The sequence below is a fragment of the Podarcis cretensis genome, assembly GCF_951804945.1.
Source record: "Podarcis cretensis genome assembly, chromosome: 2".
Classification (NCBI taxonomy): Eukaryota; Metazoa; Chordata; class Lepidosauria; order Squamata; family Lacertidae; genus Podarcis; species Podarcis cretensis.
The window spans coordinates 107,389,294-107,404,395 of record NC_137171.1 but is presented as its reverse complement, the minus strand read 5'-3'; the positions used below and the strand labels follow the sequence as shown (position 1 = coordinate 107,404,395).

The 15,102-nt window shown below is 46.6% G+C and overlaps 1 protein-coding gene across 2 annotated transcripts in view; it reads left to right on the top strand.

The window, feature by feature from the left end:
- Positions 1-15,102, top strand: part of IL17RC (interleukin 17 receptor C) — a 44,386-nt gene that overhangs the window by 7,035 nt on the left and 22,249 nt on the right. For both annotated transcript variants that reach the window (XM_079961284.1, XM_079961285.1), the window contains exons 5-9: positions 1,470-1,582; positions 4,916-5,033; positions 5,135-5,179; positions 9,632-9,777; positions 11,526-11,585. In XM_079961284.1, coding sequence (XP_079817410.1) covers positions 1,470-1,582; positions 4,916-5,033; positions 5,135-5,179; positions 9,632-9,777; positions 11,526-11,585 — 482 coding nt within the window. The remainder of the gene's footprint in view (positions 1-1,469; positions 1,583-4,915; positions 5,034-5,134; positions 5,180-9,631; positions 9,778-11,525; positions 11,586-15,102) is intronic.

The window sequence follows — 15,102 nt, the reverse complement described above, 5'->3', positions numbered from 1 at the left end:
GACTGGCCGGATCCAGACGGTCAGCTGCACACAAGGGGGGAAGAACTATATCCCGCACTCACCCCCGCAGCACCGGAGCACCCGGAAACCGCACCCGAAGAGGGGGAGGGGGAAGGGGGGGCTTCGAGGGGGGGATGGATGTCAGGGGCTCAGGAGCAGAGGCACAGGGGAGAGAGGAAACGGAGAGCGAAGGGGAAGAATCTGAGGGCAGTGTAGGGGAGTATGACAGTGGCCCGAGAGATTCCATGAGCCTCTCCAGCGATTCAGAAGATTTCCAGAAGGGGGCGCCGATGGCCAGGGCAAGGGGGGTCCCAAGGGGGACACCCCAGAAGCAAGGGGCCAGCGGGGACTCCCAAAGCAGCAGCTGGAGATCAGGACCAGTTTCCTCACCAGAGCGTAGCGGGGGGGGAGGAGTCCCATGTATCAGGGCCAGCGTCTCCTCCAGTAGGGAGAGAAGATGAGTCAGGGCTGACCACGCCTCCATTGCTGAGTGAGGGAACGGAGGGGAAGTCAGATCCAGCTGGCCCCCCCGAAGGGGGAAGCAGTGACAGGAGCAGTGTAACGGTCAGGAGGAAGGTTGCCGGGTGGGCGCGCGCGCCAAGTTCAAATGTACAGGCGCGCGGGACAGCAGAAGACCCGAGTGGGGAACCAGGTCCTAAAGCCCGCCGGAGGCAGGGGGAAGACTCAGGGGACTCAGCGTCAGAAGAGTCTAGAAAGGGCAAGACCCCAGTGGACAGGCGGACCCAGAGGAGGAAAGAGCAAAGGAAGAGGTGGAGCAAGGCTAGAGTCTTAAACTGGTGTTTGGGGGGAGGAGATTCAGACGGAGCTTCAGCGGTCTAGACTCCAAGACGTAGAGCTGCGCGCCGCGGCTTTGAAATCGAAACTGATCTTCAGTAAAGACTTTTGTATATAACAAGAACTGGCGTTGGTCCTTTGTGAGCTGGGACCTCGGGCAGCTCTGACAGATGCTAACAATAGCAATTGCTGCACAGAGAATAACCACCTTGGATAGTTCAGTTGGCTAAAGCGTGGTGCTGATAATGCCAAGGTTGCAGGTTCAAGCCCCATAAACAGTGCCTTTTCCCCCCTTAAAAAAATGTTTAGGGGTACTCGCCTTTTCCTACTCATATTGAAATACTGCCCCTCAGTGAGGCCAAGCTTAGATTCACAAAATGTTTAGGGTCTGCATACCCCTGCGCCGCCCCCCCCCCCCAGGAAAAGAAGACGGCTGCATATTCCTGCCTTGCAGGGGGTTGGACTGGATGATCCTCAGGGTCCCTTCCAGCTCTTGTGAGTCTATGAGCCTAATTAATTCTCGATGGCATATTATAGGAATGTGAGGAATGACTCAAACAGCCTCGTGAAGTATATTGATGGCCGCACCAGTCCTCCAGTTCAAGAGTCCATATCTGCATTTATTTCCATTCCTCTTCTGACACCCTGCACTCCCTCCCTTCCTCTTTTCCCAGGATTCCTGCAGGCCCACGTGCTGCTCTCAGCTGAGACATACGCTTCCTCCCACTGCGCCAATATGAAGGTTTTGCTCCCCCTTGGTGGTGACTGGCACAACAGAAGTGATTTGGTAAGTGATTTGGGCCCATTGAATGTCCATTGGTGAAATCCAAAATTTGTAAGCATGGAGAACAAGTGGGCGGATCCACACCATAGATTCAAAGCACTCAAAATCCTGGGAACTGTAGTTTGTGAAGGGTGTTGCGAGTTGTAGCTCTGTGAGGGGAAAACTACCATTACCAATAATTTTGGGGTGGGGGGTGGGGAGGGAATCAAGCTCCTTAAAATGTGTGTTGGATGTGCTTTAAAAGTATGGTTTACATTGGAGTTTACTGTGTATGTGAATGGGCCTCCTTTTTTGAGGCGCTGTCCGTCTGACGGAGCCTTCAATCAGTGCCCATCTCATTTCTTTTTAGCAGTGAATTCAGATTTCCTGTATCCTGGGATAATCTGAAAATTAGAATTAACCCTACTCCAGACTGCTGTTAATCTGTTACTGGATCCATTGCTGCTGTTTTTTTCCTTGGGGGCATGTCTGAATGTTCTCTTCTCCCACTCAGTTTTGCATGCTCCCAGCATCCATTGTCGCTTCTCATTTGTTTTCTGGTACCCATACTTCTATGGGACGTGGGTGGCACTGTGGGTTAAACCACAGAGCCTAGGATTTGCCGATCAGAAGGTCGGCGGTTTGAATCCCCGGGACGGGGTGAGCTCCCGTTGTTCGGTCCCTAGCAGTTCGAAAGCATGTCAAAGTGCAAGTAGATAAATAGGTACCGCTCCGGTGGGAAGGTAAACGGCATTTCCGTGCGCTGCTCTGGTTCGCCAGAAGCAGCTTTGTCATGCTGGCCACATGACCCGGAAGCTGTATGCTGGCTCCCTCGGCTAGTAAAGCAAGATGAGCGCTGCAACCCCAGAGTCGGTCATGACTGGACCTAATGGTCAGGGGTCCCTTTACCTTTACCTTCACCTACCCATACTTCTGGCATGTGGTGAAAACATAAACACTGTTTGAAACTTTATTCTTGTACCCTCTGGTCTGTGCACACGCAGAATTTCATACGACTGAGTTTCAAGCAAGTGTCTGGGAAGGTGACTTAAAAATAAATAAATCATAGGACTGTGGAGTTGGAAGGGACCCTGAAAGTCATCTAATCCGACCCCTGCAATGCAGGGATCCTTGCTAAACAATCTTACTCACCCTCCTTCACTTTTTAAGCCTCAGATGTGTGCAGCGAAGGTCAACTAAGCAAGCAAACAACATGAGATGTAGACTCAAGCCGACCTATAATCAGATCTCTGCTTCAGTGCTTATCTGAAGGAGGAAATTTAAATCAAGACCCATGCACATAAATAAATAGGTACCTGCACATACTCACTGGGGGGTTGGTCAGTGAAACAGAAGAATCTTTTATTTTAAAAAAGGAAAAAAATGTGCAGGTAAACAGAAAGCTGTGCGTGTGCCCCTTTTGTACTGCCATGGTTCGGCGAGTGGAATGAACAAGTCAGTGAGTGTGAAAAACAGACACAGGGTTAAAAAAAAACACACCTACTTGTATGCCAGGACAAGAAACAATGGATTGGGTCAAATCCAAATATGCACATGTGGAAACTACTGAGATTGCTTTCGAACCGCAGGAATCTGGATTAGCAATGAGGTAGGGCTCCGTGATGAACCAGCCCATAAAGAAACTGGTGTTTGTCTAGTGAAATAGATGAGAAGGAGGGAGGGATTGAGGGAGGAATGCAGGCTCTGTTTTGCTCCCTGGCACTTGACTTGCACAGCCGGTTTGGGCTGCAGACAGGCAGAGAACCCTAATTTACCACTAAATCAGTCTGACCACAAGTTCAGTTCCTCCACTTTGCCCTACCCGTAGGCAGAGATGGGTATTCCATAAAGTGTATACAGTAAATGGAAATCCTTGCCCCCCCCCCACCTTTCATAATAGGTTCTGCATTATTACTGCATTTTCATCCCTCCTTTCCTTCACGGAGGCATATGTGGTTCTCTTCTTTTTATCCTAATACGAACCCCAGGAGAAAAAGTGGAAAGAGTCTAACGGATCCAAGGTCAGCCTGTGAGCTTCATGGTGCCGTGGAAATTTGAACCTGGATCTCCTTGGCTTTAGTTTGAAACCCTAACCATTATTCCACGCTAACTCCATCTGTATATTTTTGACTAGCTATGCAGAGCACTGGGGCAACTCACGCATGGCAAACCTGCTGCGAATCATCCTCACACACCATACATTTAAAGAATGTGACGGTCCCCGGAGAATCCTGGGAAATGTAGTTTGCTAAGGGTGCTGGGAATTGTAGTTCTGTGAAGGGCAAACTGCAATTCCTGTGTTTCTTTCTTTTTTTTGTTTCAGGAGGGGGGGATGCTCTTTCAATGTGGAATTGCCCACACTCCAGAAAGCAGCTTATCTTTGACGGCTAGACGCTTGCCTTTTGATAAAGGACAACTGGGTTCCTTGACAATGCTAAATTCTGCAGAGTGTGGTTGCAAAAATGGCAAGATATATTAAGCCCCACTGATATACAAACGTATTTTAGGTGCCGTTTTAGCTGACCTTAATTGGTGGGCCATAGAGCTGCAATTTCTGCCAATAATAATAATAATAATAATAATAATAATAATAATAATAAATTTATACCCCGCCCATCCAGCTGGGTTTCCCCAGCCACTCTGGGCGGCTCCCAATGGATTAAAAACAGAATAAAAATCAAACATTAAAAACTTCCCTAAACAGGGCTGCCTTCAGATGTCTTCTAAAAGTCAGATAGTTGTTTATTTCCTTGACATCTGACAGAAAGGCGTTCCACAGGACGGGCGCCACCACCGAGAAGGCCCTCTGCCTGGTTCCCTGTAACCTCACATCTCGCAGTGAGGGAACCTCCAGAAGCCCCTTGGAGCCTTCTGTGGCTAACTGGCAGCCTGCATGCCCTCCAAACAATTTCAACAGCCCCTCCACGTCAAAAGATCATCGCCAATATGGTGTCTGGAGCAGCAGCATACACAAAATGTTGAATGATCCACAGCCACAGAGCTTCTCTCCCTCTGAGCTCTGCGCTAAGCTGCTCTATCCAGCCTCTCTTGTACTGTCAGGGCGCTAAGCAACCAGTGTTTGGGGAGACCATTGAAGCAGTAGCCCCAGATAAGCAGCAGGTCCAACCTCCCACCCTAGTGGTGATGGTGGGAGGTAACACTTTGAGGAGGACGTGGTGGTTCCCAAAAACATCCCTCGCCTTTCCCAATGGGAAAGGTGAAGTGCGACAGATGGCAACCCCATTGGGTCCCTCTGTGTGTGTGTTCCTGTCTGTGGGCGTGATAGCGTGTGAGAGAGAAAGAGAGGGGTGTGTGTGCTCCTTTCACCTTTGACACTCCTGCCCCCTTCCTTCCCAGGGCTCTCTCCAGTTCGACTGCTTCCCGGTGGCTCTCAGCGGGGAGTTGCATATCACGGCATTCACCCATCCCCACTATCAGTTTGCACAACCCTTGCGGAAGACCCACTCTGGGCCAGGTGAGTGCCTTCCAGGCCTGCTCCAAAAGCGAGCAGCTGAGGAAATGGAGCAGAGCAACCAACCAACCTCCAGGCCTTCCTTCTGTGTTTTCTTCCCACAGACTGCACCTGGCACAGAGCAAAAGATGCCATCCGCCTCTGCCAAGGTATGTAGCAATGCCACCGACTTCTTATCAGTGCCGCTGCCCTGACGCAGGCACCAGCCAGAGCCAGCCAAACCCCCTGCGGCTCGTTGGATAGGGATCTGAGCTTCGTTGAAAACATTCCCACGGCGGCAACCTTTCCTAAGGCTAAAACCACCTCTTTTCTGGGTCGAAACCAAAGGTCCAACAAGGACAGGGGTGAGGAACATTCCAGCCCTCAGGACAAATTTGGCCCAACCTGAGTCACAGTTAGGCCCGGAGTCCGCTTCCTGCAAACGGTGCCAGTCTGCTCCAAATCTGACATCCTTTGTCACATCGGGAGCAGGTCGGCTACACAACCAGGTTCCCTGTGCAGTCAATCTCTGCATATAGCAGGTGTATACCTGAAGGAGCGTCTCCACCCCCATTGTTCAGCCCGGACACTGAAATCCAGCGCCGAGGGCCTTCTGGCGGTTCCCCCATTGCAAGAAGGGAAGTTACATGGAACCAGGCAGAGGGCCTTCTCTGTAGTGGCACCCGCCCTGTGGAACGCCCTCCCTTCAGATGTGAAGGAAACAAGCAGCTATCTTCTCTTTAAAAGACATCTGAAGGCAGCCCTGTTTAGGGAAGTTTTTAATATTTAATGCTGTATTGTTTTAATACTCAGTTGGGAGACGCCCAGAGTGGCTTGGGAAACTTATAATAAATTATTGTTGTTGTTGTTGTTGTTATTTTAAAGCCAGGTCAGTTCAAGCTTATCAACTGCGCAAATGAGTTTCCCGTGGGGAACTTGACCACACTTCCAATCCCCGTAAGAACCAGGTTTACCAGTCCAATGCTGGCAAAGCCCCTGGTTGGTTCCTAGGCAACCAACAACCAGCTTGGGAGGCACTTTGCCAGGGACCTTGGCAGGTGATTGGGATAACTCACCTGTCCATCGTCTGATGTCATGGGGGCATCAGGTGGTGGACAAGAGGGTTGTCCCAGCCACCTGTTGTATCCAAGTAAATTCTACTCACAGTTGGTCCAAATGGAGCTAACCTAGTCACATCCATTAATTTTATTGCTTCTACTCTGAGTAAAAGTGGAACAACACCTTGGATAAGGTCCAAAGTTTGTGTAGTGCAGCTTTCTGTTTTTCCGCATATTAAGGACTCATGTCCTAACCCTGATATTTTAACCTTCATACAGGCAAAGCAGTACCACGTAATTCAAATTTTATTAGTCAGGGGAAAGATGACTGTGCAAGAGTGGAATTTGGTGCGTATCCAGTGCGGGCTCTGGCATCCTGCTTTCTGAGAACCCCAGCTTTTTATTCTTAAATAAAAGGTAAAGGTAAAGGTACCCCTGCCCGTACGGGCCAGTCTTGACAGACTCTGGGGTTGTGCGCCCATCTCACTTAAGAGGCCAGGGGCCAGCGCTGTCCGGAGACACTTCCGGGTCACGTGGCCAGCGTGACATCGCTGCTCTGGCAAGCCAGAGCCGCACACGGAAACGCCGTTTACCTTCCCGCTGGTAAGCGGTCCCTATTTATCTACTTGCACCCGGAGGTGCTTTCGAACTGCTAGGTTGGCAGGCGCTGAGACCAAGCAGCGGGAGCGCACCCCGCCGCAGGGATTCGAACCGCCGACCTTTCGATCGGCAAGTCCTAGGCGCTGAGGCTTTAACCCACAGCGCCACCTGCGTCCCATTTATTCTTAAATAGCACATTCATATTACTCACAATTGCAGACTCTGTGACATAAGAGTCCACACAGAGAGAAGTTTGAAAATGCCATGTCTGTGCTTGATGAATACTTGAAAACGAATGTCCGTTTTGTAAAATGTGTCCTGTTTACGTAATTTGGGAGTAACCTGAATGGAGCAGGTGAACTCTGTGAACTGGGACAGAGGTGCTTACAGGCACAATTCCAGTGACTAAAGAAACGAACTGATATGTGTAAAATTTGTAACAGGGGAAGACGCTGATCCAGTTTGCGGCAGCTGTGAAAAAGGCAAATCATTCTTATTATTGTTTATTGAATTTATATACTGCCCTATACCTGGAGGTTTCAGGGTTGTTCACAGAATAAAATCAAAATATAAAACCACAAAATACATATTCAAAATAAAAACAACATCCCAATAACCCCCCCCCCAAAAAAAACTCCCACCACATTTAAAAAGGGCCTAGAATGTCAATCAAATCAACCACAGGCCTGGTTTAAAAGGAACATTTTTGCCTGGCGCCTAAAGGTGTATAATGAAGGCACCAGGCGAACTTCCCTGGGGAGAGCATTCCACAGACGGGGAGCCATTGCAGAGAAGGCCCCTTCTTGTGTTGCAACCCTCTGGACCTCTTGAGGAGGAGGCACACGAAGAAGGGTCTCGGAAGATGATCTCAGGGTCCGGATAGGTTCATATAGAAAGAGGCGGTCCTTGAGGTACAGTGGTACCTCGGGTTACAAACACCTCAGGTTACAAACACTTCAGGTTACAGACTCCACTAAGCTGGAAGTAGTACCTTGGGTTAAGAACTTTACCTCAGGATGAGAACAGAAATTGCACACCGGCGGCACGGTGGCAGCGGGAGGCCCCATTAGCTAAAGTGGCACCTCAGGTTAAGAACGGTTTCAGGTTAAGAGTGGACCTCTGGAAGGAATTAAGTTCGTAACCAGAGGTACCACTGTATTGTTGTCCTGAGCCGTTTGAAGCTTTATAAGTCAAAACCAGCACTTTGAATTGGGCCCAGAAACTAATTGGTAGCCAGTGCAGTTGCACCAGAATCGGTGTAATATGCTCAAACCGTCTTGCTCCTGGTGAGCAACTTGCCATTGAATTCTGCACTAGCTGAAGTTTCTGACCCATCTTCAGAGGCAGCCCTACGTATAACGCATTGCAGTTATCTAACCTTGGGGTTATCAGAGCATAGACAACGGTAGTTAGGCTATCCCTGTCATGAAGCTCCACCACTGGGCGTAGCTGGACCACCAGCCAAAGCTGATGGAAGGCACTCCATTGACAACCCAGAATAAAACATTACTGAATGAATTTAATATATATATTCAAAGCAACATAATTAAACTAAAATATTATCTTAAATATTTCAAAATAAAATGTTATGAAGGAGTTCAAGTACAGGATGCACATTTAACGCAGAAATGTTAATGAAAAGAAATCTTAAACATTTCCAAATAAAACATAACTAAAGGAAATCAAGTATAACATGTGCATTTAAAACAGCGCAATTAACGAGAGAACAAGATATTATCACAAGCATATCAGCTGCCAGTCCTCGTTATTAAATACTGTATACCAAGAAAAAAGCACACCAAGAACTCAGGCCAATGTAAGTTTCAATAGTGGGAGTGGTCCCTACTCACAATTCAATAGTCAATAGTAACAAAAACTAATCCATTCAAAAGTATGTATTCTAATGAAGATTACAAACTCTAACAGAGATTACAAACTCAAACTCAAAGAGATATGTATAACACAATAATTCGTTACAAAGATTTTCTCTTTTTCACTCGACAGTAATGTTGATCCTTATAATTTATCAGCTTACAGATGGAGACTCAGTTTCAATCATAGAGCAGAAGTCAAATTATGGATTGGAAACCAGGACAGGGCCCTGTTTCGATGTATTCACCTTCATCAGCTACTGTAGATTCCGGCATATAAGGCGACTTTTTAACCCCGGAAAAGAGGTTAAAAAGTCGGGGGTCGTCTTATACGCTGGGTATGGGTGGCGCAGAGCAGAGCCCCCCCCCCCGGTAACTGGGCTTATAAAACAAATCCCCAAATTGCAGCTGCTAATTTGGGGGGGGGTGTCCAGTACGCCAGTCGCCTAATACGCAGGAATCTACGGTAATTTTGAAGTTTGAAGTTTGTAAGTTTGAAGACTTTCGGATAAATATATGCACAGAAAAGCTCAAGATACACGTTGATCTACCCACACGTAGTTGTTATCCTTGAGAAACGTAGAAAATGGATAACAACTACGTGTAATCTCTGTTAGAGTTTGTAATCTCTATTTGATCTTGTAATCTTTATTAGAATATATGCTTTTGAATGGATTACTTTTTGTTACTATTGACTATTGAATTGGTCTGAGTGCTTGGTGTGCTTTTTTCTTGGTTGCTGCCAATCCTGCCAATGGGGGTTTATGGCAGGTGGTAGCCGTGGACTCTCAGATTCGATCCCTTGGGTCCACACTAAGAGCCAACCAAGATGAAGGAGATGAAGCGACTCCTCTGGGGTGAAAGGTTACAGAATTTGGGACTTCTTAGTTTAGAGAAAACTAAACTAGCTTCACTGGATGTCCACAATTTCTAGTGTTCTGCGAGAGGGATTAAGAAACAAATAAACCTCTATCTGCTTTCTCCATGCCACGAATAATTTTATAAATTTGTATCATGTCGCCACTTAACTTGCTGTTTTCTCTAAAGTGTGAATTCATGTAGCGTATTCATGGCCGCCTCATCTCTCCTGCAGTGCCCAGACTGGAGGTCTCCATGAAGTTAGACAAGGCAGTGCTGCATGTGTTGGACATCCCTGAGGGTCAGCACTTTTCCATGTGGCTGTATCTGAATCAGACGAATGCATTCAAAGAGCTGGGCGAGGACGCACCTAAATTGCTGGTGAGCAGAAGAAGACTCCACCGAGAAGCTGAGCTGAATGTTCTTCCTTCTCCTCCTCCTTCTCCTCCTTCCTCCTCCTCAGGAGAATCCCCAGAAAAGCAGGAGAAGAGATAGGGGGTGGGATTCTGTCTGGGAAGCCTAAATACCTACCTTGAGGGAACAATTGCCTTGGCCTGATGTTGAATTCCTTCCTACTGTTTCAAACCCAAAAAGAAATTTGCGTGGCGATTCCCGCCCCCTCCCACAGATGGAATAAATAAAAACACAGGACACCAGAATTTAGGTTAATGGGCAAAAAATGGCCACAACTTTATTGATTACAGGTAAGAGCGGTATTGGCTTTAGGCACTGGCCCTATCAGACTAACCGGTATAACCGGGAAGGGTTAAGCACCAACAGGGGGAGCCCCCGAGATGCACATTCCTAGGCGCTCCCCGAGGGGTTACCGCTCAGGAGTGCGCTTTAGGCCCTAGCCTCCGCAGGTTTCGGACGAGGCGACGCCCCCCGGAGTCCTTTAACGAACTACCCTTCAACATTTGGGGGAGGTGATGGCGTTCCTCCCCCCCATCTCATTTGCATAATAATACCCCTGCCAATGCCTAACCGCCAAAACCAAAGGTGTTGTGACGTTTTGCTACGAGGTAGGCAAAAAAACCAAGTGGCTTCCAAAATATAGCCAATTAGCCAAATGGAAAAACTCCTACCAGGCCCCTTGCGGTGACCAGCCGAAGCCCATAGCAAAGTCCAGATGAGAACCTAAAGGGCGGGAGGGTGGGAAACCGCAGCTGCTGAAAGAAAATAAAGGGGCGAGCATGGGCTGCCCCAACCTTAAATGCCCCTTACAAGTACCGCCCCCGCCGCCAGCCGATTGGCTGGCGCGGTGAATGATGAATCTTAATGACCCCGGGATTCCCCAAGTCCCGCAGGGCTGCAGCCAGCCCCGCGAGGGTGTGAATGGGGCGTGAGCCCGCAACCCCCCCCCCTCCGTATGTCGGGAGTGGCTTTGCAGTCAGCCATACATTTCACTAATTTGCTTATCCTAATGATGTTGTTATAAGAAAAAACTGCTCCTTTCCCCTTTTGGGGTATCTTAGAGTCCTTAAGTGAGTTACTGGTAGGAGAAAATAACAGAGGCCAACCAGAGAAAATTGAGGCGCGAAGCAGCTAGTAAGCCTGTCTCCACTCACCACACGCAGGAGGGAGGAGAGAACCCTGAACGATGGTGCACAAGCCCTTATATAGACTTTTGAAATTGCCCACCCTGTAGCCCAAGACCACCCCCACAAAACATCATACATACATCACAGAAGGAGGCGGTCTGTTGCAGAAATCCTGTCTGCTGATTTCATTACTTGGGCAGTCTGGCCATTCTTTGTGATGGTTAATACTTTAATTCCTGAATCCAGGTCACAGGCTCACCCTATTCATACACAAATACGCCCTTAAGACAGGTAGCAAAAGGCAATGGAGAAGCTTTCCCGTTTCCTTCTTCCTTGCAGAGAAATATTTGAGGTCAAAATGGTTTGGGAGAGTCAAAATGGCTTCGGGATTGCTCTTCTGTACTATTTCAGACACATGGTTTATATACCTATGTATGTGTTTGCCTTGTACATTTATGAACGTTTATTTTATATTTGGGACCTTAGAATTCTTATAACAGTGTCTAGGGGCAGGAAGAATTTGAGACCAGGCAAGCTTTTTCTTGCTAAACTGCTCTCACTCACGTCACTTCCCTGTTTTGTATTTAGACCAGAAACGAGAATGTGAGCTTGCCTATCGACCAGGTGTTACCCTGTCTCTGCGTGGAGGTAAGGATTTTTACACACACCACAAAGTTTCCCCCCTTACTATACACCTGATGCATGTTTAACTTTAAATAAGTGTATGCCTTCCCCCAGAGAATCCTGGGAATGGTAGTTTACCCTAGCAGAGCCACAACACCCAGCATTCCTAGCTTAACTACAGTTCCCAGGATTCTTTGCAGGAAGCCAGGTGCTTTCAGCATGCCTTAAATGTGCGATGCAGTTGCAGTGTTCTAAGCCATACCCTTCCTCACATTATGACAACAGTGGGAAACTTGTGGTCCTCCAGGTATTGTTGAACTACAGCTCCCATCACCCCTGATCCTTGACCATGCTTTCTGGGGCTGATGGGAGAGCCACCATCTTGTCACCTGCGACAAGTTTGATTTGGCTATGGCCCAGCTGCTAATGTCCTAAAATAGTGGGTTAAGGTTTAAATCTGACTAGAACCCTGATTTTTTACACAGAATTTTAATCCCAGTTTTCATACATGAATCATTTCACATAGCAATTTATTGCAGTAAGTCCTGGGTCTTACTGGGTCTCCGGACATTTGACGGTCTACTGATCCCTGTGCCACCACTGTGCTTGCTTCCCCACTGCCACCAGCACTTCCGGTCGGCGCCAGCGCTTAATGGCGGTCCGAGCCTCGAGCTCCGAGGCAGGACTGCTCCGTTAGTTCGGGTCTTACCCGCTACGGCAAGCGGGGGACCCCTAAAATCACAGGCGCGGAGCCTGTGAACAAAGGAGATTCGGTGGGCACCCTTTGCGTCCCCCGGTACTGTGAGGGAGCCTTTTTAAAGGCTACTGAGCGGCATCGGGGTAAGCGCGGTGCTGAGAGTCGTCACCCAGCTAGCGGAGTGAAGCCGCGTCGCCATGAGCGGAGAGCGCCGATTCCTTCCTGCAATTGGAATTTGACCACAACACCCGTGAGTAAGATTGGAAAAGTAACGGGACTTTTAAAAAAAAAAAAAAAATTGGCTGAAAACGGGAAAGGCAAAAATTAAGGAAGTCTGCCTCCCCGGAACTGCAGAAGGAATAAAGCAACGAAAATCAAGCTGCACTTAAAGGGAACCTTTCTAATTTTTTTTTAAGCTGTCAAACTGACATCGGACTTAAAACCTCCCCCCAGATTGGCAGGAGAAGGGGGGAAGGGATTGGAACGTTGTTAATCTGCTGGAAAATTAATGGAAAATTAAGACCTTCCATTGCCAAATCCCCTGGGGTCGGGCTGCCCAAACAAGACACCGGGACGTGGACTGTCAAACTTTGAGAAGTGGGGACTTGTTTGCAAAAAAGTTATCGGACCTTAGATGTACTTTGCTGCATTTTGGCCACATAGAAAAATAGAGACATTACAATTTGGACATTGGAAACTTTTGGCTACTGTTATACTCCCTTGCTTCTTTGTTTTCTTCTATCTCTGCCATTTGGATACAATTGAATGCTCCCTCTAGAGGGCTCTATCTGAAACTGTTGCACTTGAAAAAGTAACAGTGGGATTTTCCACTTGGGAATCAACTCTGTGAAAACGACCTTGAGGATATGAGTGCCCCTACAGAAGAGATAGTAACAAGGCAGAAAGCAAAACAATCTCACAAGAAAAGGGCCTCTATATCAGGAACTGCAGCTGTGCAGGAAAAAACACCAGCTTCTATGGATCCTATGACTCAGGCTCTACTTAAAATAAATCAATCCCTGGAAGCATTGACAAAACTTTCGACAGAGAATTCTAAAAAATTAACAGAGTTGACAACAAGGTTGGATGTGAATACGGCTAGTGTTGCATCGAACACAGATTCTATAAATAGATTAATTCAGGAAAGTTCAGAAACACGAAAGATTGCAGAAAGTGCAAAAATAACGGCTGAAGAGACAAGGGAAAAATTTGGGCCTATTATTAAAAAAGTGAATGAGCATGATGCAGCCCTCTCCTTACTGGAACTTCAACGTAAAGAGAAGAATTTAAAATTTAGATTGGTGCCTGAAGGGGAAGGGGACAACCTTGTGAAATTTCTCACAGAGAACATCATAACTTTTTGGCGGGAGGAATGGGAGGAAGATGAGGAACTTGAGATAATATCAGCCTTTCGACTGGGTAGAAGGCAGGACAAAAAACCAAGGGACTGCCTAATTACATTGAGATCAAAAGAAGAAAGAGATAGAATATTGAATTTGCATTATCAAAAGGCATTGGTGATCCAAAATTGTCAGATACAGATTTTTAAGGACATTCCTAAATACATTTTAGAGGTGAGAACATATTACAAGAGTTTAGTAGACCTGCTGAAGAAAAACACTATACCATTCAGATGGGAATTTCCACAAGGATTGTCCTTTAACTTCAATGGAAGGAAGATTAAAATAAAAACAATTCAGGACAAAGAACTATTTCTAGAGAAGTATCTGGAGGATCTGCAGAAAGGAACCGTGGAGGAGAGGGAACCACCCGATATAGCAAATTTGTCATTTGGACTTTCACTACCACCATCGGAGGAAGAGCAGAAGCTTGGAGCAGTTGGAGGAACAGCTACCTAAATACAAAATGTCTCTGCAACTCCTTAGTTGGAACTGTAATGGTTTGAACCTTCCTCGGAAAAGAAGACAGGTTTTTCACATTTTGAAGAAAGAACAATTAGACATAATATGTTTGCAAGAAACCCATATTGCCAGGATACACAGGAAATTATTAATAAATAAGAGACTCGGTCAAGAATTCATCTCATCAGACAAAGTAAAGAAAAGAGGTGTGGTGATCTATGCAAAGGAAAAGTTGGCTCCAAAATTAATATTTAAAGATGAACAAGGAAGATACCTGGCAATTGAAATACAAATTCAAGGAGAAAAGATATTAATTGTGGGAGTTTATGCCCCAAATGAAGGGAAGGCTGAATTTTTTAGGAAGTTGCATGAGACATTAGTTGACTTTTTAGATTATAAAATCCTAATGATGGGAGATATGAATGGAGTTGTCTCAACAAACATGGACAAAGCACAGAGACAAGTGATCTCGAAAGAAGGGAGACTACCAAGGATCTTTTTTGAAATGACTGAAACAATGGACTTGATTGACATTTGGAGAACAAAGAATCCTTTAGAGAGAGAGGGAACTTTCTTCTCAGAAGCAAAAATGACATGGACAAGAATAGACCAAATTTGGATTTCTAGTAGTCTGGCGTCAAGAACAAAAAAAGTAGAAATCTGCCCAAAAACGTGCTCCGACCATAATGCGGTCAAGATGGAGATGAAACTAACAACAACTGGTTCCTTTAGATGGAGAATGAATGACACCCTATTCAAGGATGAAGAGATCCATAAGAAGGCCCTTAAAACATTAAAAGATTACTTTGAGATCAACAGGAAAACAGATGTGGAAAAAAGAATAATTTGGGACGCAAGCAAAGCCGTGATGCGAGGTTTCCTAATTCAACAAAATTCTATTAAGAGGAAGCAACAAAATGAAAAGAAGGAAAAAATTTTAGAAAAAATAAAAGAAGGAGAGAAGAAGTTGAGGTCCAAACCA